A 24,309-nucleotide genomic window follows, 5' to 3' on the forward strand; every position below is an offset into this window, starting at 1 on the left:
GCCAAAGCAAGTCACAAATAAAAATAAAAACACTCTGCCCATCAGCAGCAGCAGTTTTAAGTTACAATCTGACTTCCCAGAGGTCTTTTCTTCCGCCACTAGGTGGCGAAAATAACATTATGGCAGCCTCGGTGTTATACCGAAATTAGTTCTGTATTGAACCATGATCTCGGATGTGGTTTCAGCCAGGTGTGAGGTTTGGCATGTTGTAAGAGATCTTCTACCCATACAAATATTCTCACTTTCGCGCTTGACCGCAAATTGTATATGGCAATTCAAACTTCTATCAGTGGCGTCCAAAAGAGTATAGGTCACCAACTTCAGTGTAACACTCAAGAAGTGGGTGGTTTGCGTGACGCTCTGGTGACGCTCGACGCTGCTCACGTCGCCAGCGTGGCTCCTCTGACCAATCACGGCGCTCCTCCTTTGTACTGCTGGAATTTCAAAGTTTATTGTTGATGCGTGTTGCTGTGGGGACCTGAGGCTTACGATACAAACTTCAATATGAACGCTTATGGATATTTGTGTTCTCGGCCCTGACCACCAGGTTAAGACATTTTTGTTCCCATTTTACATGTTTCCAGACTGTTTTGTTTAATAGCCGATAATGGACGGGAGAAAGGTTGGACCGGGCCCATACAGAGCAACAAAGCTGGTAAGATACTCGTTCGTGCGTGCGTCCATCCGTCCGAGCGAGCGGTGTGTTATTACATGTTTATGAAATATTATGAAAAGGGCATTCCGTATTCGTTTAATACACGTTTTGCGGAGCATGTTGTAGCCGGCCAATAGTCTGCTAAAACAATTATTGTTTCACCAAATGGTTATCTGCAGAAACGGGAAATGTTGATATTAAGGAAATCTGCACCAGCGTTATTGCAGTGTAATTACGGTATACCCCCAGTTTAAACTCATTCAGAGTAACCATGAGCAATTAGGCAGTTATTCCTGAATACCAAAGTGTCTTCCACCATAATGAACCTAGTTTTCCTCTTTTCGAATACTCTTGCCTTCGGGGAAACACGTTTTTTGGGATCTGCTGCTCTGATGACATCTGTTTTTCCCATCTCCTTGTCCTTCAGTGGAATGAACAACACAGTCTGCACACAGGATCCATGTTCAGGTTGTTTTTATTACCACCAAGACCAAGGTTGACGTTTCGAGACAAAACATTGACATTGGTGGTTATAAGATCAGTGCAGTGTTAATTGTGTAGACTAAAAGACTATAAGATTTTGATATTTTGTCGATAAGACTAGACTAGACTAAAACTATTTCAGAAGACTATAAAGACTATTATTTGTTTTATTGAAAAGACTAAGACTAAATCTAATGGCTGTAAAAAATGAACACTGGTATGTAACTGAAATGAAATGAAAGCCAAATACATCTTTTATGTATGGTTTATTTGAACCAAATAACAGGCAGTAGAAGACAATGACTTGTTCAGAGTTATGTGGTTATATTTACCCCAAAAGACTTAGCCTAAAAGAGTCTTAGTCTTAGATTAATTAATTAATCTAAAATATTTTGATATTTATTCGACTAAGACTAGACAAGACTAAAACAATTTCATAAGACTAAATCGTGTGTTATTCAAAAGACTAAGACTAAATCAAAATTTGCTGAAAAAAAGAGAACACTGGATCAGTGTGCACTGTGCAGACTTTGTTGTTCTTACTGTATTTCTCTCTGCCCGGCACCTGGCTTTAATTTTAACATTGGACGTGCATTGCTTTATTCACTCACTGTCCACAGTGGAATGAAACCATCAAACTGTTTCGGGGAAGCATGCCGGTCAGAAGACACTGGTTGCACTTCCGCAGCTATGAGCATAGCTTCACCGGGTCAGAGGGAGTGGAGTGTCTCCATCAGCTGCTGAGGCAGAACCAGTACTTTGGACCAAACGTGAGCCGCTACCAGACACTGCAGCTGCTCAGGAAGTTCCTGAAGAACCATGTCATCGAGGACATCAAGGGACGCTATGGGAAAGAGGACTTTGAAGACAATGGTCAGCTGTACAGGTAATGATTCATACTGTAGATCAGGGGTCTTCAATGTTTTCAGGCCAGGGAGGGCCCCTTAGTTGAGAGAGAGATGAAGCAGGGACCCCCACAACCTTTTCATAGATTCCATATAGTTTCATCGTTTGACAGTACAATCATCAGTGTATTTTGGATTCATGTCAATTTGTGTTTAGAGATATTTAACCACTTGAACCGTCAATACTTAATAAACGTGACCTTTCACTCTACTTAGTCTGCTCTTTTTCCCCTCTACACCAAATCTCTTTGCCAAAAATAGCCGAACTACAAGCTCACATCGCCTCGCAGCGCGAGGTATTGTAGCGCGAGGCGTTGTGAGCTTGTAGATCTGCTATTTTTGACTAAAGTTCTCAGAATAAGGACACTAGGGTTCAAGTGGTTAATATAAAAAAGGAGAAACAAAAGATTCTATCACACAAAGATTTGGAGGCTCCCCTGTAGTGACTCTGAGGACCCCCTAGGGGTCCTGGACCCCCTGTTGAAGACCCTTGCTGTAGATAGATAGAGAAAAGTACTGTCAAGATAAAAAGAAAAACAAGAAGTATCAACAACACTGAGCAACGGTATACAGCAGTAAAACCTCTACAACTGTCCTGCACTATGCAGGAAAACAACAGTGTCTCGTCCTGTGCTTCACGGGGAAAATAACAACACAACAGTGATTACAATGATTGATCAACATGTTTGAACATGAGCGTCACCAACTGTTGTCACAGGAAAGTTCACTGATTCATTCATTCAGCCTGTATTTAAACCTTGGGTTCACAATGAGAGAGAGCCCCCCAATTTGTTTTAAACAGGAACAGTGGTGTTTTTTTTCACTGGTTTAACAATCATGGTCAAAAGGTAGTTTACACAGAAATATAGTTACTTTCAAGACAAAAATAAAATAAAAAGCATACTGCAGAATAGTGTGTCCATCTGCATATTTACCATTGTATCCTTGTACATTCATGCTATGGCAAAATTCAAAATGGTATATGTTCAGTGATACGTGTCTGACTACAAGTAACTATGTCTACTTTATTGCAGTGCATTAATTATGTTTGACCACGTTTTGGCAATTATTATACCTCGATGGAACCAAAAGTGGGAAAATAAAAAAGCACTCCCGGTTGGCTTAAAATCATTGGAAACATGTACATAGTGGTGCTGTCATGCTCTGTTTACTGTGTCCAGGTTCCCAGCCACCTCTCCACTGAAGCCTGTTCCCCAGAGACCGCCACTGACAGAGGGGGACCTGCCCAGACTGATCCGCTGGGACGACTATGAGGAGCTGCCACTGCATGAGAACTTTGTCCCCATGAAGCCACTAGCACTGGTATGTAGGGGGGGGAGTGGGACTGAGTTAGCAGGGCCCAAGGTAGAGGAGCCTTCATTATTTTATACTTTAGCTATTGAAAAATAGCAGATACCGCATACAAGCTCACAGGGTGCTGCGCTGCGAGCTTGTAGATGTGGGCAAATCTTTGAATATATGTATTTTTTTAAGCGAACATTTGTAACTCAAATGTTGCTTCTGGGGGGGTCCCTGGAACTAAATATTTTGAGATGGGGGTCCGTGGCCAAATAAATATCATTTTGGGGGTCCTTCGCATGAAAAAGTTTGAGCACCACTGACATAGAAACATAGGTTTTTCAAAAAACCTTAGAAGGATTTGAAATATTCAAAGACTTGCACACATTTTCACAATTTAAAAAAAATAGCAGATCTACAAGCTGTGAGCTTGTATATCTGCTATATATGTTAAAGCACAAAATAATTGAAGTGAATCCTTGTACCCAGGCCCCAGAATTTGGTGCGACACCCCTGAAAGCTGCTATGACAGAGATATGACTATAGCACTGGCATGACGGAGAGATGACCACCATGCTAGTAATAGCATTGGTTTGACTGTGAGATTACCATAGTAATAGCACTAGTAGTAATAGATGACGATGTTAACTGTAGCACTGGAAGACAATGCACACATTACTTCATAATGTTGTTCCAGGAAAGAAGTAGGATGCACATGTTCATTGTAATGAAGAAATAATATTATGCTGACCTAAAGTAACAGTACGGCTCTGAGACTTGTTTTGATAGTATGTTGGACAACAATGGAGTTCTATGTGTTCGGGTCAGTTTTTAGATGCTTTGGCAAAATGCGGTGGACCAAAGATCGATTCAAAAGCAGATTTGTATCCGCTGCGATGACACTAGAAAGGAATCTCTATGCGCTTAACTCTGTTTCAGAACCCAGAGTCATGGAGTAAGAGGCACAGCATAGCTATTGGGGAGGTGCAGGAGTGCAAGCTTGTCCGCAGAAAGGAGATTACCCCCAAGGAAGTGGACCATATTTGGAAGACCATGACGATTGCACAGTAAGTACCTTCCTGGCACCTCTAATATACCCTGTCTAGATTTTTTAAAAGGTTAAGAGTTAAGATCTGTTTATTTGACAGGGACCGTGCTCATTAATGGACATGTCAGTTTTCACTTCAATGTAAATGAGCCAGAGTTAGCCCGCCGTGGGCTAATTTTCATCTGTAGTCCCTGGACCCCCATTGGTGGTGATCAACCCCCCCCAATCCAACCCTTGATGCTGAGTGCCAAGCAGGGAGGCATTGGGTCCCATTTTTATAGTCTTTGGTATGACCCGGCCGGGGAATTGAACCCCCGACCTCCCAGTCTCAGGGCGGACACTCTAACCACAAGGCCACTGAGCTGGTCAGTCAGACAGACAGACAGTCAGACAGACAGACAGACAGACAGACAGACAGACAGACAGACAGACAGACAGACAGACAGACAGACAGGATCCCCATTGGTGGTGGTGATCAACCCCCCCAATCCAACCCTTGATGCTGAGTGCCAAGCAGGGAGGCATTGGGTCCCATTTTTATAGTCTTTGGTATGACCCGGCCGGGGAATTGAACCCCCGACCTCCCAGTCTCAGGGCGGACAAACGATTAGTTTTACTTTGTTTTCACTTACGGTATTTTCATCGAAGGGCCTATTATTTATGTAATTGTAATGTTGCTGATCTAAGAAGAACTGAAGCTTAGTTTATGTTAGCACTTGGGGCTCTTGCACAAGAGCATCAACTAAATTGCTGATTTTTGTTTTCATTAGTTTACAGAGAGTCCTGGAACTGAAGACGATGAGCGGAGTACTGGACCCAAAACATGTGAATGAAAAGCACATTGTTCAAAATGTGTTCGGTGTTAACAAGAGTGGAATAGTCATATTAAAGAACAAAGCAGGTATAGTGTATTCTTCTTAAAACATTTTCAATTGTTTCTAATTTGTAATCTGTTTATGCAGGCAGTGTAAGCCAGGTTTTCCCACACATCCTGGAAAACCTATGTTGTTTTCATGCTGTTTTCCAGTCAAATTACTAAATAAGGTGCTCATTAAAATGTTTGAGAAACTCTGGATTATTATTTATTTATTTGTTTATTTATTTATTTATTTTATAAAATATAGAGTATAGTAGTATTATTAGTGAACAGATAGAATATTTCTGCTCAGCACTCATTAGGATGGTATGTTTTTGTTTTTCCTCACCTGTCTCCCCCTTTTGCTTACTGCACAGAGGACATGCCCTATTGGGTGTTATCAGCCATGAAATGCCTCGCAAACTGTGAGTATAATATTGTACTATGCAACCTTAAAATTCTAAGAAAAAATCCTGAAAAAAAAGTATATTATGTAGGTAGTATGCTTGTGTCAATGTGAGTGCTTATACCGTACTATATTATTCACTGAATGGAATGTTAGTCTATTTTCGCCGAAAGTTCTCCTACTATGACGTTCCTAGAATAGTGGCACTTGTGGTTCAGATCTGTCTTTTCTTCAGCATTATGTGAACGCTGCAGTTAAAAGCGTATTCATCTTCATTGTCAGGGCCTAATGGCAGTGAAAGCAAGCAGCCCATGTACCCAGGATTTGAGAGGGACGTCCTGAGGACGGTTGCAGAGTACTTTCAGAGACTCAAGGAACCACTACTGACATTCCACCTTTATGATGTGTATGTCAACATCCTCAGTAAGTCAGTCCTGGTTGGATCTTCCACAGCTTGTAAGCTCAGAGAAACTCTGAGTTGTCATTTACTTACACAGCTTTTTAGATGAAGAAAAATCTGGCAAGTCAGTTTTATTTCATACAAGGCAGGCATTGACACTAAGGCTTGCCCACCTGCCCCCGGCAGGTAAATAAAACGTCAGGGCAGGTGAAGTTGGCTTTCAGGTTGCCCGACAGGGCAAGTGCTCATTTGAGAGGGGACACAAATGTCTATAAACACAACACCAGATATCTGTCTAAACACCTGAACGTGGCCAGAGTGCTCTGTCTTCTGCTCTGTGGAATGTAAAATAAGAGCACTGCTTACCTATAATGTGCTGTTTTTACTGTTGCTACATTTAACTAGACCAGGTCAACCTGGTTGTGCCAGACCCCGGTTCTGCCAACCCTCTGACATCATGCCTTTTGTAGGCATGTCATCATCATGTCATCATCATATATACCCTTTATATAGAAAACCCGGACAGACCGACATTTGCTTATGTAGGCCTACTCCATTTCATGGGTCTGGCAAAAATATACAATAACAAGTGTGAAACCATAGAAATATTCAATCATAGCTTAAGTATTTGGTATTTGGATTTGGAGGTAGTGAGGTATGACATTTTATCGCACAGCCCCAGAAAGTAAAGAAATAAGTGTTAAATTGAGCGGTAATTAAAATCGTACCTATCATTTTATAATGGACGATTTACTTTTCGGGCAAGTGGGCATTACCTTCGGGCAAGTAGAACGTGACCTGTACTTGCCCGACGGGCAAGTGCCTCTGAGACCTTAGTGTCAACCCCTGCAAGGTACAAGCACAATGTGATTCACGAACAATGAAATGATGCACATACACACCTGCCTCATCCTCTCACCTCATCCCCCCTGGCCTACACACACACACACACACACACACACACACACACACACACACACAAACAACAGCCTAGAGTTAGACGGTCAAACATTCTAAGAATATGATTTCACAATTGAACTTTAATGTCATATAAAATAAAATGCAACTCCATCAGGAGAATACAGCAAGACTTTAAAGACTGCTGTATGGTGTAATTGAACAGAACTGTTGAATAGCACTATGTAGGATTGCACATCCTTAATGATCCCTAATCTAAACATAACCATTTCAATGAGGGGAGGTGAAAAAAAGGACCCCAGGAAAACTAGAGTCTCATTCATGTGTGTCTAATGGGGATCCTTTAACAAACATAAACACAGCCTGGGAGTGCTGATTGAGAGGGTAAATTCAGGACAAGAAAGTCCCTTAATCGAGAAGGCTGGTCACACCAAACCACTTGAGGTTCTAGCAGCAAATATTGTGTATTGAATTGCCCATCGCCAGTGGGTGCAATTTGTTATGTACATGCTCAAGAGCGTAATGAATAAAAAAATTGTACGGTAATTTAGCGTTGTTTTTCTCTAGACTTCAAGTGGCCCTAGTACAGTGTTTACTTATATTAGGGCTATCACGATCTATGACATTTTATTTGACATGACATTTAATTGTCACTCAAATAATCGCGATTATCGATTTAATTGTGTTTTGGTCGTTGACAATTACATTTCTGTTTGGCTTGTGGGCTTTGAAGTTGCACATGGCAGATATGACACATAACCTAAATATACAAAGAAATTACTGACATACTTGACAACTTTATACTTAAAAAAGAACATCGATAGTGGTAATAGCCGATCTTCAAGCGACACGTTGTGAGCTTGTAGATTGACTATTTTTGAAAATATATGAACATTTTTCAACGTGGAAATGATCATGACAATTATGACCAAATAGCGATTGGACGATTATGCAATAATTGGGACAGGTCTATATATATACCTTGATCTTCTCTCTTCTCCTCCCCAGGCCTGCTCCCACAGCAGGAGGTAGCAGTTGAAGCCCTCCAGGTCAGCTGCCTCCTACTGCCACCAGCCAACAGAAGACGCTTACAGCTTCTACTGCGTCTCATGGCCCGCGTGTGCCAGAACCCTGCTCTGCCTCCACTTAATGACACTATTGCTACCCGTACACTGGTACGTGCACTTCTCTATCTAGGTTAGATACAGCAATAGGGAATATACATATCACTTTTTACTGTTTGTCCATTTTTCATGATAAACGTAAAAACATCTAAAAGAAAATCTTAAAATCTTACATAGGATGCATAGCAAAAGTGTTACCAAAGTCTCATTATTGCTTGAAAACCTCAGCTTTTCCAAATGCAACACATTCATTCAACTTTCTTATCCAAAACATACACTTTTTCTTCCACCACTTTATGGCCTGTCTCTTTGCAGATGGTGCAGACGTTCTCTCGCTGCATCCTGGGCTCCGCTGAGGAGGTGGACCTGGATGACCTCCTGGCCACCCAGCTGGTGAGCTTCATGTTGGAACAGGACCACGTGGTCCTCCAGGTCCCCGCCAACCTCCACCGCCACGTGGAGGATCACCTCTCCCATCTCCGACGGGTACAGGTCAGCACACACACCTATCACACCAAACTACCTCTCCCATCTCCGACGGGTACAGGTCAGCACACACCTATCACACCAAACTATGTGTAGAGGATCACCTCTCCCATCTCAGACGGGTACAGGTCAGCACACACCTATCACACCAAACTACCTCTCCCATCTCCGACGGGTACAGGTCAGCACACACACCTATCACACCAAACTACCTCTCCCATCTCCGACGGGTACAGGTCAGCACACACCTATCACACCAAACTATGTGTAGAAGTCTGGGAGTACTTCTTTTTGTCCTTTTTTATTTTTTATTCCAAGGCAAACATCATAGACCTTGTGAAAAGCAGAGGTGGAACGTTCATGTATTTAAGTACTGTACTTAAGTAAAATTTTGAGATGTGTGTACTTTACCTGAATATTTCCAATAATTCTACTACACCTCAGGCAAATATTAAGATTGTTATACTTGAAATGGTACTTTAAGTACAGTTTAATGCAAATACTTTGTACATTTTGAAATCAAGTAAAACATTTGAGTACTTTTTCCAGCACTGGAAGCATACTCACTATTCCCACAATTGTGGATTATCCACCACAAGACATGACCTGTAGTAAGTAATTGTGTCACGCACGGTTGTCTAGCTTTAGCTTCAGGTGTCGCAGGTTGAGGGCAAAGAGGAAAGCTGTCTTATTTTGACAAAACAGTGGAGTCAGGAAAGCAATTGAAAAATGTCTCTTGAGCTTTAAAGCATCAAACAACATTTCTCCATCAGATCAAGTACTCGGGTGCCGATGCAGGCCCATCCACACCGTCTCCAGCCTTCTGTGAGCAGATCAGCAGGGCAGAGTTTGAGAAGCAGAGGGGCCTGGCCACGCGGGGGCCTCTGCAGGAGCTTCTGGAGGGGCTGATTGCTGACAAAGAGCTCTCTGCCAAGGACAAGAGGAAGAGACTCAAACAGGTATGTCAAAAAAACAGAGGACAGTGAAATCACAAGGGAAACAATCACTCCTTGGCTTTGACAGATGTGTGAGATTTGGTCAAGTTAATGTACAGCTGTTGACTGAAAGTGAGAGAGAATTTGGTTAAGACTGTATTGTGACACTTCCTTTTAGCTGCTTTGTTCCTTCAGCTCACAGGGTTTCAGAAAGCCTGGAGGGTAAAGGATAGAGAAGATTGAAACCACAATTGATAGAGAGAAAGGTGGGGGTTGCAGAGTCAGCTGAGAGGGAGGAGGAAAAGTCAGGATCTGTTTAGGATTAGCATTTATGTAATTTACAAATTACAATCTCTTTGGCATTGGAAAATGCATTATTTAGTAGTGATGTTGAACTGTGAAGCCCTAATAAGAATCTACATACCCTCAATTTTCTGTAGTTCCAGAGGTCCTATCCAGACATCTACCAGAAGCGATTTCCTACCGCTGAGAGTGAAGCCGCTGTCCTGCCTGACAAACCCCCACGACTCAAACCACAACTCATGTTCCTTACCCTCAAGAAACCCTTACAAACCTTCCAGAGGAGTTGGAGTTTCAGAGCTTGACACATCAACCCCTCTGGCTACTCGGATCATATGCTGCATTTGGTATTGTCATGTGTGAATGATGGCAGATACAGCTTGTTTGCTCAGAGAGCAATGACTGGGAGACATTTGCCCTCTTTTATCAAACTTGTGCAAGATCAAATGATGATCATAACACATTTATACAATAACCTGAATAATGTTAGCCTTGCATCATCCTCATTATCAGTCTCATTATTAAGTCTCATTCGTCATACAATATAAATAATAATTGCGCAAATGATTTCAGCTGTGAACAGCTAGTACTTGAATCTCTTTCTAAGAGGGTTTAATAAATGAGGGCATATGAATCCATCTGAACAGATGGGGGGTATTCTCCACACATTGGTTTTAGTCAGGATACACATCCTCATATTTTACCTCTTTTTACTGGACAAAGTAAAAAGTTTGTGTCCCCACAGATAATCTTGCATACCACTGGATCGATCTTGCAGGCCAGTATTGTGGTTGTGTGTGTGTGTGTGTGTGTGTGTGTGTGTGTGCGCGCGTGCGTGCGTGCGTGTGTGTGTTCAGGACATGAGAAGTGATGTGAATGCATCATTTTCTCTGGAGTCATACGCCATGGTGGAATATGTGAGTTGTATCAAAATAATTGTTTAATACTGTTAATCTTAATTGCTGTTGAACAAATGCTGTTTATCTATGAAATTAGTTTAAAAAATCCTTAAAGGCAACTTAACATTCCGGTAGACTTGAATATTCTATAGCGAATAATTGATAAGTGCAGCTTTTGATAACAAATAACACTGTCCAATGATGTTCATTGAAATACACTATACGGGTAGATTTAATTCTGTATTACTGAAAAGATTTATTCAAAGGAATTGCAATTTGCTTATTTCAAAGCAAAAGCATTTTAACTGGATTGAGTTAGTGTGTACACTAAATATAAAATGCATTTCACATGATTTTCTACTGAAAAGATTCTCTTGTTAATTTCAATGCAAATGCATTTCAATTGGATTCACAGATTTCCTTATTTTATTTTAACACATTTTATAAAACATTGGTTTTGAATTGATTGATTGAATACTTATAGTCAGAAATGTAAAGAGAATGAGGTACAGTCAGACACAAAAAGTCCTGGAGACTTGTTTCCATTGTGGTCCAATGTATTCAATTCATCATTATAGTACAAAAATTACACAATAATATATATCAACAAAAACACTACAAAGTCATGATCATGGTACTACATGTCTGGGCATAATATTAATTTAGGTTTACAATATAGCACTAAAGTTTTAGTGGATTACTAAATGTCTTTTATTTTAAGAGGTACAATAATAATAATAGCCTAAATGTGTGGCATTTCCTGCAGTTCATACTATATATTTATTTGAATGCAATGGTACATTTCATTATCAATGAATCACTTGATGTCAATTAACTGGATTGATGTTTTTACACTTGACTTGTTTTATATGTATATATGAAATATTCTCATACATTACATACATGTTCCATCTTTTCTTGTCACATATCTTTGTTCCTTTCTTTCTGACTTTTATGTTGTATGTTGTAATTTTTCTGTTTCTGTGTCTGTACTACATTTTATTTTTATTTGTCTGAAGTATGTTCCTGGTTTATGGTTATCCAGACTAATCTGGGTTCCCAGAAGCCTTTTTTCGCCACTGGGGGGGGGGGGGGGGGGGGGTTTAAACGGAACACTACATTATATTTTAACAGTTATGGAATAACTATATGGAATAATGCTGGAGTAACTGTTACTGACTGTTGAGAGGGTGCCCATATCTCTATGCTGGAATAAACTTTACATGATCTATAATTATATTTTGTATAGAGTATTTCTTTCTGAAGTTATAATTCAGCACATCATCATGTAGGCATCTAAAAACAATGACTGTATCCAGAGTGACTTGGAAAGTGAGCAGGTAGCGAATGAGTGCACAGTTTATGTGAAACTATCATTATGCAGATATTTGGTAGTGATGATTTATGTTTTCCACTAGAGGGCAGTGTTTTCTTTTTTTTTAAACAATGAGGGCAGTGTTTTAATATAAATCCAACTGGGTCTATATTTTAGAATGAAAATAATATTTTAGAATGAACCCCTATTGTGAAACATAAATTCTTACCGCATTACAGAAAACTAATCATAAATACTAAATATAGCATACAGCAGAAGTGGGGCCAAGCTCAAGATAAATACAATATTTTATTAGAGAAGAATAAGAATAATTTGGTGCATCATCTGGTTGTTACCATTGCAATTTGAATTCACAGCCCTGCATGTAGTGAGGAAATCACTTGAGCATTTTAGAGCTCTTTTGCAAGTATGTCTTTTGCCACTAAATTGAGTGGCAAAGGTTTGATAAATACAGATGTTCAGCTTTCAAGGACTTTAATACATTAACATAAACTGCAAGATAGGACTATTGGTTTAATGTAGTGCAAGAAAGTGACATGACTAAAACGTGAGAAATTCGTGCAGCTAATTATGCCACATCTATTGTGGCAGAATATCTTGTTTTAAGGGTTATCTCCTGTCCTGTAGTCATAGAAACATTCCCAGTGTTCAATGTTTACATTCACAATTAAATTAACCTTGGATCTAGCCCCCAATCAAATGAACAGTGAGTACTTTGCTAAGTATACTACTTTTCCAAAGATAATTAAAGGTCATATCATTGTGCCTAGGCCCTATAGGTCTCTGCCTATTGAAGAGACCATATGCTCTTTGTCAGTGGTGTAAAGCAACTAAGTAGATTTACTTAAAGGAGTAGTTCACCCCCAAAATGATTTTGGTTTTTGTCACATTCCAAAGACAAAAATGTGATAACAATAAATTTACCCCCATTCGTTCCGGATGGAGACCTGTTTCGAAACGGGTCCCCATCCGGAATCAATGGGGGTAAATTTACTCCAATCAAATTTTTGTCTTTGGAATGTGACAAAAACCAAAAAATATGATTGAACTCTACTCTCCATGGCGTGACTAATCAATAGAAAAAAAGTCATTTGGAGGGTGAACTACTCCTTTAAATACTGTACAAAATAAATTAGAAAATATGTATTTTACTTCTACTCCACTACATCTCGGATCCAAATATTGTACTTTTACACCTTGTCTTCCTCCCTCAGCCAAAAAAACAAAACTTTAAAAATAAAATATAATTAAAAACCAAATCCTGGTTCTCTTTGATTACCCAATTAAACCCCCAGCACCACAGGGCTACGGAAGCCTGCACATTCTCCAGGTTCATGTTTAAATGAATTTGCAACGTCTAATTGGAAGTGGAATATGTGCTGAGGCAGGCAAAAAATATAAATAAAAAAAGAACCCATCATGCCCAGAAAGAAATAGCTGTCCCAGTTTCAGCAACATAGGTGCTGACCTATTGCAAGAAGCCCTTTTAGTCAACTTTATCAGTGGAGCGTGGAGCAGGGCCCCAAGCTTGTGATTGATGGAGGCGACGCATACATGTAATCTATAGTCTCTAATTGAGAGGCCTTAGTGTGTGTGTGTGTGTGTGTGTGTGTGTGTGTGTGTGTGTGTGTGTGTGTGTGTGTGTGTGTGTGTGTGTGTGTGTGTGTGTGTGTGTGTGTGTGCGCATGCACTGTGCGTGCGTGAGTGTGTGTGTGCGTGCGTGTGCGTGAGTGAGTGTGCGTGCACTGTTGCTGCATGAGTGAGTGCGTGTGTGTGTGTGTGTGTGTGTGTGTGTGTGTGTGTGTGTGCGCGCACGCGCGCGCACGTGCATGCGTGTGTGCACTGTGCGTGTGTGTGTGCGTGTGTGTGTGTGTGTGTGTGTGTGCTTGTGCACGCGTGCATGCAGGTGTATTTACATTACAGACTATAGGACCAGATACCAGGCCTACTATAGGGTGCAGTCTCTTTGGTCAAATCCTAACCTCAGCAAGGTCAAAAACTTCAGTCAAAGTGGGTGACAATTTAATGACAAGAAAATATGAAATTACCTACTTGGGTTGCATCCTAGAGGCTAATCTTTCCAATGACAAAATGACTACTTAGGTAATCAAAAAAAAGTACTTGTTTTTTTACAGAGGATCGCCCCACTGGTCAGTAATAAAATACTTTGAAGACTCTAGCAGAGCACACATTCAGCCCCACTTTGACTATGGAGTCCATGGTATCACAGTGCCACAAAGGACTTAAAAACTGATTAGGCTTCTGCATCTCGGGTCACCTTACCCCTGATCACTTTTTAAGCGTGGTGTAGCTCGTGGTAGCTGACAGAGTAAGGCAACTTGCAATGGGCCTGGTGTACAAGATACACTGCACCACTAAGATACCCATGTGCCTGACAAAATACTTCCAAAACGTCAAGGATGTCCACAATTACAACACCAGAGGCAGCTCCTCAGATCACGTCCAACCCAGATTTGGCTCAAACAAAGGGTTAAATTTGTTCTCCTGCTATGCCGCAAAAATGTGGAACGCGCTACCGAAGGCCTTATGGAGTGTAAATCCCTACCCTCCTTTAAAAACGCTAATTTATTTTGTATTTTGTTGTTATGACTGTTTTTTATGATATTGTCTGCATAGTAGGCCTACTGTATTTTATTTGTCTGTCATTTCATGTTGTATGTTATACAAAAAATCACACCCGTGTGAAGTGGAGCTGTGTGTGTGTGTGTGTGTGTGTGTGTGTGTGTGTGTGTGTGTGTGTGTGTGTGTGTGTGTGTGTGTGTGTGTGTGTATGTGTGTGTGTGGATCATGTGTACCGCTTTTTGTGACATTTGAAGAAAATATGTAGGAAAAGGAGCAAAAAGTGTGTTTTGGAGAAAATTCAAGATGGCGGAAAATCTATCATGGCGCAAATGGGCGTGGCCTATATGGGGAGATGCGTCATGACCCAAGGAATCCAGGGAAAAAATATTTTTAATTTTCCGACCTACGGTTCAACAGTTATAGGCCAAAACGTAAACTGGGCTGTTATGGCGCCACCATGCGGCCAAATGACACAATTATTTTTTATTTAATCCTTGAAATCATTATGAACCTCCTCTCCAAGTCTTGAAACTCTAGCCCCTATGGTTTGCGAGAGACAAATAATTGAATGTGAGTTTTTGCGATTCCCATTATAAGTCAATGGGGAAAATTAATTCACTAATAAATTAATATCAATTAAACTATTGAACCTTTCTCTTAGCAAGTTACTAGCCCACCATTCCCGAGTAAGCAGGTCGATTTGACATATGGCGCGAGTGTGTGGTGGCAAAACTGTGGGACTAGTAGCGTGCCGAAGTTTAGGAAGTTCAGGCTACATACAGACACACACACAGACAGACCCACACGGCCACGTATAGGGAGCCTGTGCTTCACACAGCTCCAAAAAAGGACCCCAATTGAAACAAGCCTAAAAGCTTTCCTGTGGTGTTTATCCTTTTAGTTACCATATGCAAACTTCCAATAAAGTTTTCAATCAATTAATCAATCAATCAATCAGCCAGTCAGTCAGGCTAGACTCAACAGCAGGGATTCAGCATCTGGACTGCTAAACGTTCTCTCATGTGTGGAGATGACTAAATAACAATAGAAGCTTTATACAATAAATGGATAAACTGACATGGTTAATAATTAGTTACCAGTTACACCAACAAAGGAATAATAATGGGGCAGTTGGGGGTGTCCATGAAGGAGATGCAATTTACTGAATAAGTTTTTTATTCTAAACTGAATAGGAGTACATCCTCTTGCTGTTAATGATTGCTGGACATTACTTGTTTAAGTTTACATACGGTAATAACTTTTTGCTGTTTGTTGGTAGGCTATACCAGAACCTAATCATATGAACATATATCATATGAATCATGATACTGTTTTGTGAAGCCGGTTATCACCAGTTCACCACCATAAAAGGTGTGAACACTGAACAGTATGTCTAACATCCCATCTATTGTTGGTTTACTGATGTCTGAAAATTAAAGAAAGAAATTAAATAACAGTTGGAGTTACATTTGCATGTTTTAATTTAATTGTAATTTTATTCAGTGTAGGCCTAATTGTAACTTTTTGTTATTGAGTCATTTTTTTTCCTTATTTATATTTCATTATAATAAACTCTGGTATATTATTGAGAGGGGACACATGCTATTGTTCTCTCTCTCTCTCTCTCTCTCTCTCTCTCTCTCTCTCTCTCTCTCTCTCTCTCTCTCTCTCTCTCTCTCTCTAACACACACACACACACACACACACACACACACACACACACACACACACACAAGCGCGCGTACGTGCGTTACAGCCTTCATCTCACCGACGCGGACCATACCAAAACAAAGGGGTGCGGCTAGGCTAGACCGAGCAAGCAGCGATTCAGCACCTGGACAGCTCCCCCACCTCTCTCTGCCCTACCACCACCTCCTCCTCCTCCTTGAGGAAAGCCGATCTCGGCTTCACTGTCCTCCTCTTCCCGATAATAATCAGACAGACTCGGGTGTGCATCTCTACCGATGCGGATGCATGCTGCAGGTCCACGGCGGGGGATAGCCATGTTTTATTTAGGTGATCTTTGCATTTCCGTGGATCTCTAGCCGCCTGGTGCTGATGCTTTACCGGAAGGGAAGGTGACAGCACTGCCAGCCACAAAGAGAGAGCGCAGGGCAGGCTGAGAGGCGAGCCATTGCTTCCTTGGGGGAAGCGGAGGTACAGCCTACAGAGGCACTTTGTGTTGCTCATAATAAACCAAAGCAGCGTGTCTTGCTGCTGCTCTCTGGATTGTCTTTACCGGATTGGAAGGAAGGCGCACCGGCCAGGCGGCGATGACGCATTTTGGTTAACGGGGGGAGAGAGAGAGAGAGATATATAGGGTATTTTTTTTAAACAAACGGGCTGCATGGGAGCATTGTGTTTCTGTTTAGAGATGTACCAGATGAAGATGCGTCTCGGAGCGGCGTGGGTCTGGGTTCTCCTGCTGTGGAGCATCCCTGATATAGCATCCTCCTCAGCATCCCGTAAGTAGGCTACACACAACACACACACACACACACACACACACACACACACACACACACACACACACACACACACACACACACACGCACGCACGCACACACACACGCACACGCACGCACAGGCACGCACGCACACGCACACTAGGGTGCATTCCTGCATGCTGTGCTGCTGGGTGCTCTATGTTGGTCCGTGGCCAACGCAGAGCCTCGCTGTGCGTCAGCGGGATATCATATTGACCACTACCGGCTGCGCTAATGGATCATAACAAAATTACCGGTGTTACACAGAAAGTGGTGACCCATCAATTCTGTGATTCCAGACTGGCAGCTGCCAGCATCCCTTAATAGTTAATACCTTACCTTTTGTTTATCGTGTGTGTTTGTTTATGGAAAATGCATCATCATACTGTACAATTTTAAAGAAATCCAGGTGAACCTGTTTAGGTTCAGATTAACATGGGTGGGAATAGAATTACAGCCTATTTTAGGGAATTCTAATTCATTTTCAATCTTGTTTGGCTCTGATCCACGTGGGAAAACATGTCACCATTCATTCACCAAATGTTCGAATAAAAGTGACCAGGCAGACAATATGAAAAGCAAACACCAACCACATTTTCCTCAGGTGAAGTTATTCTCTCACCTTCTTGGGGTGGAGTCACAGCATTTGATTGGTTGCTTACTGTGGTGTATCATTGTTGGTGTTGTTGGATAACCACCTGCTATAGGCAAGCCTACCCTACAAAGTAGAAAAACAAAACAAACAAGCAAGCAAAAACAGAGAACAGATAACAAATGACATGTATTCCTTTTTGTGCATGTTAATCCACATGGGAAATGAAGCCAGTGAATAATTTATGTGATTGCCTATTTGTGGATTAGGTTTGCTGCTGTGTAGCCTATATATCATATGCCTGTAGGTCTATCTAGGCTATACAAGCAAGAGTCATGAGAAGTTCAAACTGTTTTCCATCAGCAACAACATATAGCACTTTGCACATGCAGTCCCAAATGACTTAGTGATAAAAGAAACATACCGGTATGTATGTTGATAAACGTTAGTAGTGCTGATAAGTGCAGCTTTTTATACCATTGATACTCAATGCTGATTGATAAATTGAGACATTTTGGCACACACACTCACATTTTGGCATCTGGGACAATGGGACTGCTCTTAATTGGTTTACTTCTTGGCTGATAAATTAAAAGTTTAGCTCAAACCAGTCTTCTGTCCGGTCAAGTAGGCCCTATAGGGATAAATAATGTATTGTATCTCACAACCGTCATGGATCCACCTCAACCTGTTTTGGAGCAGTTTCAATTTGCCGATATGGCAGTTATGTTTCAGGGTTAGGAATAATGTGCCCCAAGGCTCACTTTTAGGACTTTTCTTAGTACATGATCTTCCACTCAGCTACTGGTTGGTTGGCCTCAACACATGACTGCCTGGCTGATGTGAAAGTTCTCCAGACAAATCATCTCTTAATCTGGTTCCAGTCCAGACTGTCCAGGACTCAGCTGCTATGCAGATTCTTGGGTAAAACTAGACACCCCTAATTTAGCATGCCTACATTTGCTACCTGTAAAGTTCAAGGCACTTCATAGCCTGGCTCATATCCATATTATGTTAGATCTTGACACAAGCTAGTGCATAGTGCATCATGTCTGTTTCAGAATCCTGGCTAGAGTTTTGGGGTTAGGGCCCCATAGGCTCTGGAGATGCAACTTGTCTTAGAAAACCAGTCTGTTAGCTTTTAAACCAAGTTGCATCCGGGTGGTGCATTGGGTGAAGTTCCTGCCCATCAGCCTGGATTCCTCTTTTGGCGCTCCAACAAACTCCATAGGCGCCGGGGGATGTTTGCAGGTGGGAGGCCAGCAGGGAGGGTGATCTCTGACACTGCAGCGACTCGTACAGGACGGATGGATTGTTCAGTGGGGAGTGGAACTAAGAGGGATAGCTTATTCCTCTGCACAGTGCACACGTTACGCCCTCCCAGTGAAACTTGTTAGTGAAAAGAAGGTGCCGGTGCCATGTAAATCAAACGAGACACAGTGATCGTGGCAGTAAAACTTCAATGTCCAAAGTTTCGTCTCCATATTCCATATATACTCCATATATTCGTCTACTCTGGTTGTACGGTGATAATGTAATCAGAATCAGAATTGATTAATTTATTGTGTCTCATTGTCCCTTGACCCTTCCCCCCATTGCCCTGTGCCTTTTCATACTTGCACACAAGCCCAAAACATTGTCATCATCACATGCCCCAGGCAGAGAAAGATGGAGAGAGGTAGACAATGAATGTGAATGAGAGAGAGAGGAAGGAAGTCACTATAGATGCTGGCTGTAGGTAATACTTTAACTGAAGAAAAGAAATGCTATTATTATAGTAGTTATTATTAGGGCATGCACTCTACTCGCTTTGTACTTTGCAGCCAAATTACAGAGATTTACTTTTATTTATTTTTGCAGGTACATTTTATTTAATTTGTTGCATGTTGTTCTTTTACAGCTATTGTTGTATCTAGATTTATATTGTTTTACTTTGTTTACTGTTGAGTGAGTAAACAATGTTGCACATTAAGTTATTCAACTGGGGACCCCCCCCCCCCCCCTCCCCCAATCATTTTGGGAGGGTCCCGACCCACAGGTTGAGAACCACTGGTCTATAACATAAGACATCTATGATGTCAGACTTCAGTCCTATCCAAATTTGGGAAAATATTTTGTCCACATTATGTCCAACCGCAACTCGAATCACTCTTGCAAATAAATTCTGTTCTGTGCGAATTCCGTCGCTTTTCGCCCTTAGGCGTCTTACTGGTTAGTATTAGTAGTATAGTACAGTAGTAGCCTTGTTTAGAAAATGCTGGCTATGCTTTTTTTTCCTTCAAAGTCACAGTCTTTATTTTGGACATCATGAAGCTGTTGGGGTGAGAAGTAATCAGCTTATTCTTTCCTTGTGAAAGTATGAATGAAACATGAATATCCATGTTTCATATTTCTCTATAAGCACACTAGCACAGCCATCTCCAGAAACTCAAGCGTTTTTAGTACTCCTACTCTCCTTAATACTTGATGTGACAATGTTTATCGTGATACATCCAACCAGTTTACTTCACTTGAACATCACTGAACATAAATACCTCTTTTCAAACTTTAAGCTGAGATCAAACTGGAACATTTTCTGTGTGCATGTCAGCTCAAACATCTGTTTGATCACTCCCAATGTTTTAACCTTTCTGGCAATTACACTCACTGGCATCCAACAGCTTTGTACAACATCAAACCCCTGACAAATCCTTTAAACCTCTGACAACCCCCCCCCCCCCCCATGTAATATACACATAGACAAATAATTATTTTTTAGTTTTTGTTGTTGTTTTGAGCATTCCTGCATTACCACCTGTAGGGCTGTCATGATTATGACATTTTACATGATGATTATTTGTCACTCAAATAATTGCGATTAACGATTTAATTGTGTCTTTGTCGTTGACAATGACATTTATGTTTGGCTTTTAGGCTTTGAAGTTGCACATGGTAGATATGACACGATGCGACACGTTGTGAGCTTGTAGATCTGCTATTTCCACTATTTTTTACATTAAAAAAAATATATATGAAAATTTTTCAACATGGAAACGATTATGACGATTATGAAAAATAATCTTGATTACGTCAAATAATCGCGATTAGACGATTATGTAATAATTGTGACAGCCCTAACCACCAGGTAGTTGAGGAGACAGGAAGCAGAGGACGTTGAGGTTCAGGCAGAAATATGATTCTGAGCCAGCAGGGACTTATGTGTGTGCTTTCTGAGATGAGCATTGCTGTCAACTCAACACCAGTGGTTCTCAAACTTTTTCTTGTGAAAGACCACCCAAATGAATAATGGCTGTTGAAATATTTTGAGCCAGGGAGTCAGCCATACAAGATTTCTGTCAACTAGTCCACATTCTTTCGATATTGTTTGAAAATAGACAATCTACAAGCTCACACCGCCCTAGCTCTGGTCCAGGCGGCTGGCTAAAAGACTAGACCAGGATTTCTACGAGGGCTCAACTTCAGTCAAAATAAACAAAATTACTTCGCTACTCACCTTGCAATGTATAAAGTCACCATACCACAACTTTTTAAGGCAGTATTGTGGTTTTTTATTTTTATTTATTTTTATTTCCTAAAACGTTAATATTTTGGTTGGTTTCTGCCCGACAGCTGAGATATACAAGATATCATTATGCATGGTTATGGTTTTTATTGTTATTTTGATATCAATTATTGTTATCACATTAGCTTTATTATTGTTGTTATGTTTATGTTGGCACAGTATAACATACCTTAACACATTTATATTTCACTGAACCTGTATAAGTAGTGAGTCTGCCTTGTATAGCTACAAACACTGCTCCATGGATACTGTACAATTCAATGAGAGTGTACACATCTTGCTGTTTGTACACTATTTTAACTACCTGTATATTAACACTGAGGTTTTTGCCTTTACTGCCCCCTAGCTATTGACTCTATCTGAAAACATGTTCACATACAGTAATTAGGCCCTCGTGGTGATACCCTCTGTGTTAATTAAACTCAGTGTAACTCACACACACACAGACAGACTGACAGACAGACGAACAACACCAGTGTAAATAGTAGTCCATGCTTTAATAAGTGTATGTAATGCAGTTGATTGTGACCGTAGGGAGCATTTACTATGAAACCCGGCAGATCCTGACCGTCAGTGAGTGAGTCAGTCAGTAGGTAGGTAGGTTAGGTAGGTAATGCCTCAATGCCTGTTGTGACATCACATTGTGGACTAAATGACCATGGCAGCTTAACGCCTCAATGTTTATAGCTGACCTGTTGTGACATCACATTGTTGACCCACATTTGGAAATGCCCATATATGGATGCTCCATTTATGGCCAAGACAGAATTAATTTACAAATGCCTCAATGTCTATAACTGCTGACCTGCCCATATGGAGGTCCCTGATGTCATCAATTTTAAGCCCATAGCTTGGAATGCCCATATATGGACATATTGTGTGAGTCTCAAGTGATGTCTATAACATAAGACATATCCATATTTGGGAAGATATTTTGTCCACATTTTGTCCAACTTAAACAACCAACCGCAACTCGAATCACACTTGCAAATTAATTCCGTTCTGTGCGAATTCCATCCTGCTTTTCGCCCTTAGGGCGTCTTACTGGTATAACATAGTATAAGATCATGATTGTGGTTCATCCTGTAACCGCTGGTTGTTTGACCGCATGGTCACTCCATTTTAGGGTGTTGAATGTTTTAAATTAAGAGAATGTGAGCATACCATGGGATGTGTGGTTCAGTGAATAAAAGCAATGTTTGTGCATATTCAGCACCAATAACACATTTTAATCCTGATTCCTATCATACTGTTGTTGACGGGTGGAAACCTTGTATCTCCAAAACCGTTCGTTTTGTATCTTACTGTACATTGTGAAAAAGATTTAAAATAGTGAAAACAGCAGATCTAGCAGATCTACCACAACGTCTCGCTGTGCGAGGCGTTATGTGCTTGTAAATCTGCTGTTTTCACTACTCCTGTGCGACGGCCTTGTATGATGAAGCAGAATTCACTTTGCAAAAAAAACATACAAATTTGAAACCTGGAGATACAAGGTTTCTGCCCGACAGTGACGATATTCAGCTTGTTTTGTCTTGGCAATCAAGACTTTGACCTAAGACCTCCCATACTGCCCTGGCCTGAACCCTGGAGACATGAATAGATATTCAACCTAATTCAAAGGACATGTTCATGTATGGCAGCTTTTAAGACAAAACAAAAGAGTAGAGTGTTGGGGTGTCGATTGATATTCATGCCTGTACAGGCCTGAATAATTTAACTAGCCAGGTTGTTGTCATTGATGAGTGGTGAGTAGAGAGAAAGTAACTCCTTTCTACTCTTAAATGTGTTTCTATGTCAGGGGTATATGTCAGGGGTATCAGCATAAGTGATTGTATTCTATTGCAATATATCGTCACTGTCCAGCAGAAACCTCCAATCTCCAAGTTTCAAATGTATACGTTTTTTCTTAAGTAAAGCCCTGCTTCATCATACAAGACTGTCGCACAAAACTAGTGAAAATAGCAGGCATCTACGATGTGAGGCGTTGTGTAGGCTGTGTGGAAGTATATGCTTTTGCAAGTATGCGTGCGTCTGCGTGCGTTTGCGTGCGAGTGAGGTTGCGTGTTTGTGTGTGTGCCTGGCTAATCTCGCAAACGGCTTAACCGATCAGTGCCACATATATCATGCACACTGACTCCCCCCCCCCCCCCCCTCCCGACTCCCCCATAAGATTGATACTTTCATTAAATATTTAACTTCAACTTCATAATGGAAGTCAACGGGAGGCTGAAACTTTGGCTAAAATTGGAGTCATACATCATGGATAGCCATAGACAACTGACGCCATAGACTGGCCACATGAAGCCTGACATCCAGTGGTGAAAGAAGAACTCTGATTTATAGCCACTGCCGATATCCACATGGGAGACATGCTGCAATAAGACCCTGTCTGGTTGAGAGTGTGCATGTTGAAGCTCTCCTAGAATAAAAGCTGATCTGGTCCACTCAGAAAATAAGGCTAGTAGCAAAAATCATGCAGTTCCATCCAACACTTGGCAAGTAACATTCAGAACAGCTTGTTTTTGAATTGATATTTGGCTATTTGTCTTGCCGCATACTCGCATAGTATAACTCTGTGTTTACAGTATAACATAATAAATTCATTTTCTACCAAGCAATTCCTTCTATGCCAGCAGTTACCAGCCACTGGAGTAGTGTGGGGTTGTTTACCTAGAAACACAATGTCCTCTGCTGTATTTTTTATGTTTTCACTGTTTGTTTTGGTAGACGGCCGGGGACAAAACAGTGAAAACACCAGATTATAGCGAGAGGGCAATGTGTGTCTGCAGGCAAACACCACCACACTACTGCAGTGGCTGAAATGATGGATACACCATGTAAATTCAATAGTTTTGTTTATTTTTTAAGTCTGTTGTTTCCCCGCGCTCTGCGGTCGCTTCTCGCTCTTAAGGCGTCTTACTCGTATTATTTATTGTAATAGACCTACCTGTACACACTGTTGAAGAAGCTAGAGGTACAATAATTGCACTGCTCACAATGTTGCTACTTTTTTTTTTTTAGATCTTTTTGCCT

The 24,309-nt window shown here is 41.0% G+C and overlaps 2 protein-coding genes across 2 annotated transcripts in view; both read left to right on the forward strand.

The window, feature by feature from the left end:
- Positions 1 to 607: 607 nt before the first annotated feature.
- LOC308285511 (DEP domain-containing protein 1B-like) lies at positions 608 to 10,120 on the forward strand (the record flags this gene model as incomplete). Its single annotated transcript, XM_080726281.1, has 11 exons — positions 608 to 655; positions 1,759 to 2,024; positions 3,225 to 3,366; positions 4,282 to 4,409; positions 5,161 to 5,291; positions 5,624 to 5,671; positions 5,935 to 6,075; positions 7,979 to 8,145; positions 8,410 to 8,586; positions 9,354 to 9,539; positions 9,956 to 10,120. The coding sequence occupies 11 exons, from the start codon at positions 608 to 610 to the stop codon at positions 10,118 to 10,120; spliced, it is 1,599 nt and encodes a 532-aa protein (XP_080582407.1).
- A 6,887-nt stretch (positions 10,121 to 17,007) lies between these two features.
- The window catches only part of LOC308285002 (contactin-associated protein-like 2), a gene marked incomplete at both ends in the record, with an annotated part of 48,376 nt that continues 41,074 nt past the window's right edge, over positions 17,008 to 24,309 (forward strand). Inside the window, one exon of the mRNA XM_080725722.1 lies at positions 17,008 to 17,098. Coding sequence (XP_080581848.1) covers positions 17,008 to 17,098 — 91 coding nt within the window. The remainder of the gene's footprint in view (positions 17,099 to 24,309) is intronic.

The sequence above is a fragment of the Nannobrachium achirus genome (genome assembly GCF_963921795.1).
Source record: "Nannobrachium achirus genome assembly, chromosome: 5".
Classification (NCBI taxonomy): Eukaryota; Metazoa; Chordata; class Actinopteri; order Myctophiformes; family Myctophidae; genus Nannobrachium; species Nannobrachium achirus.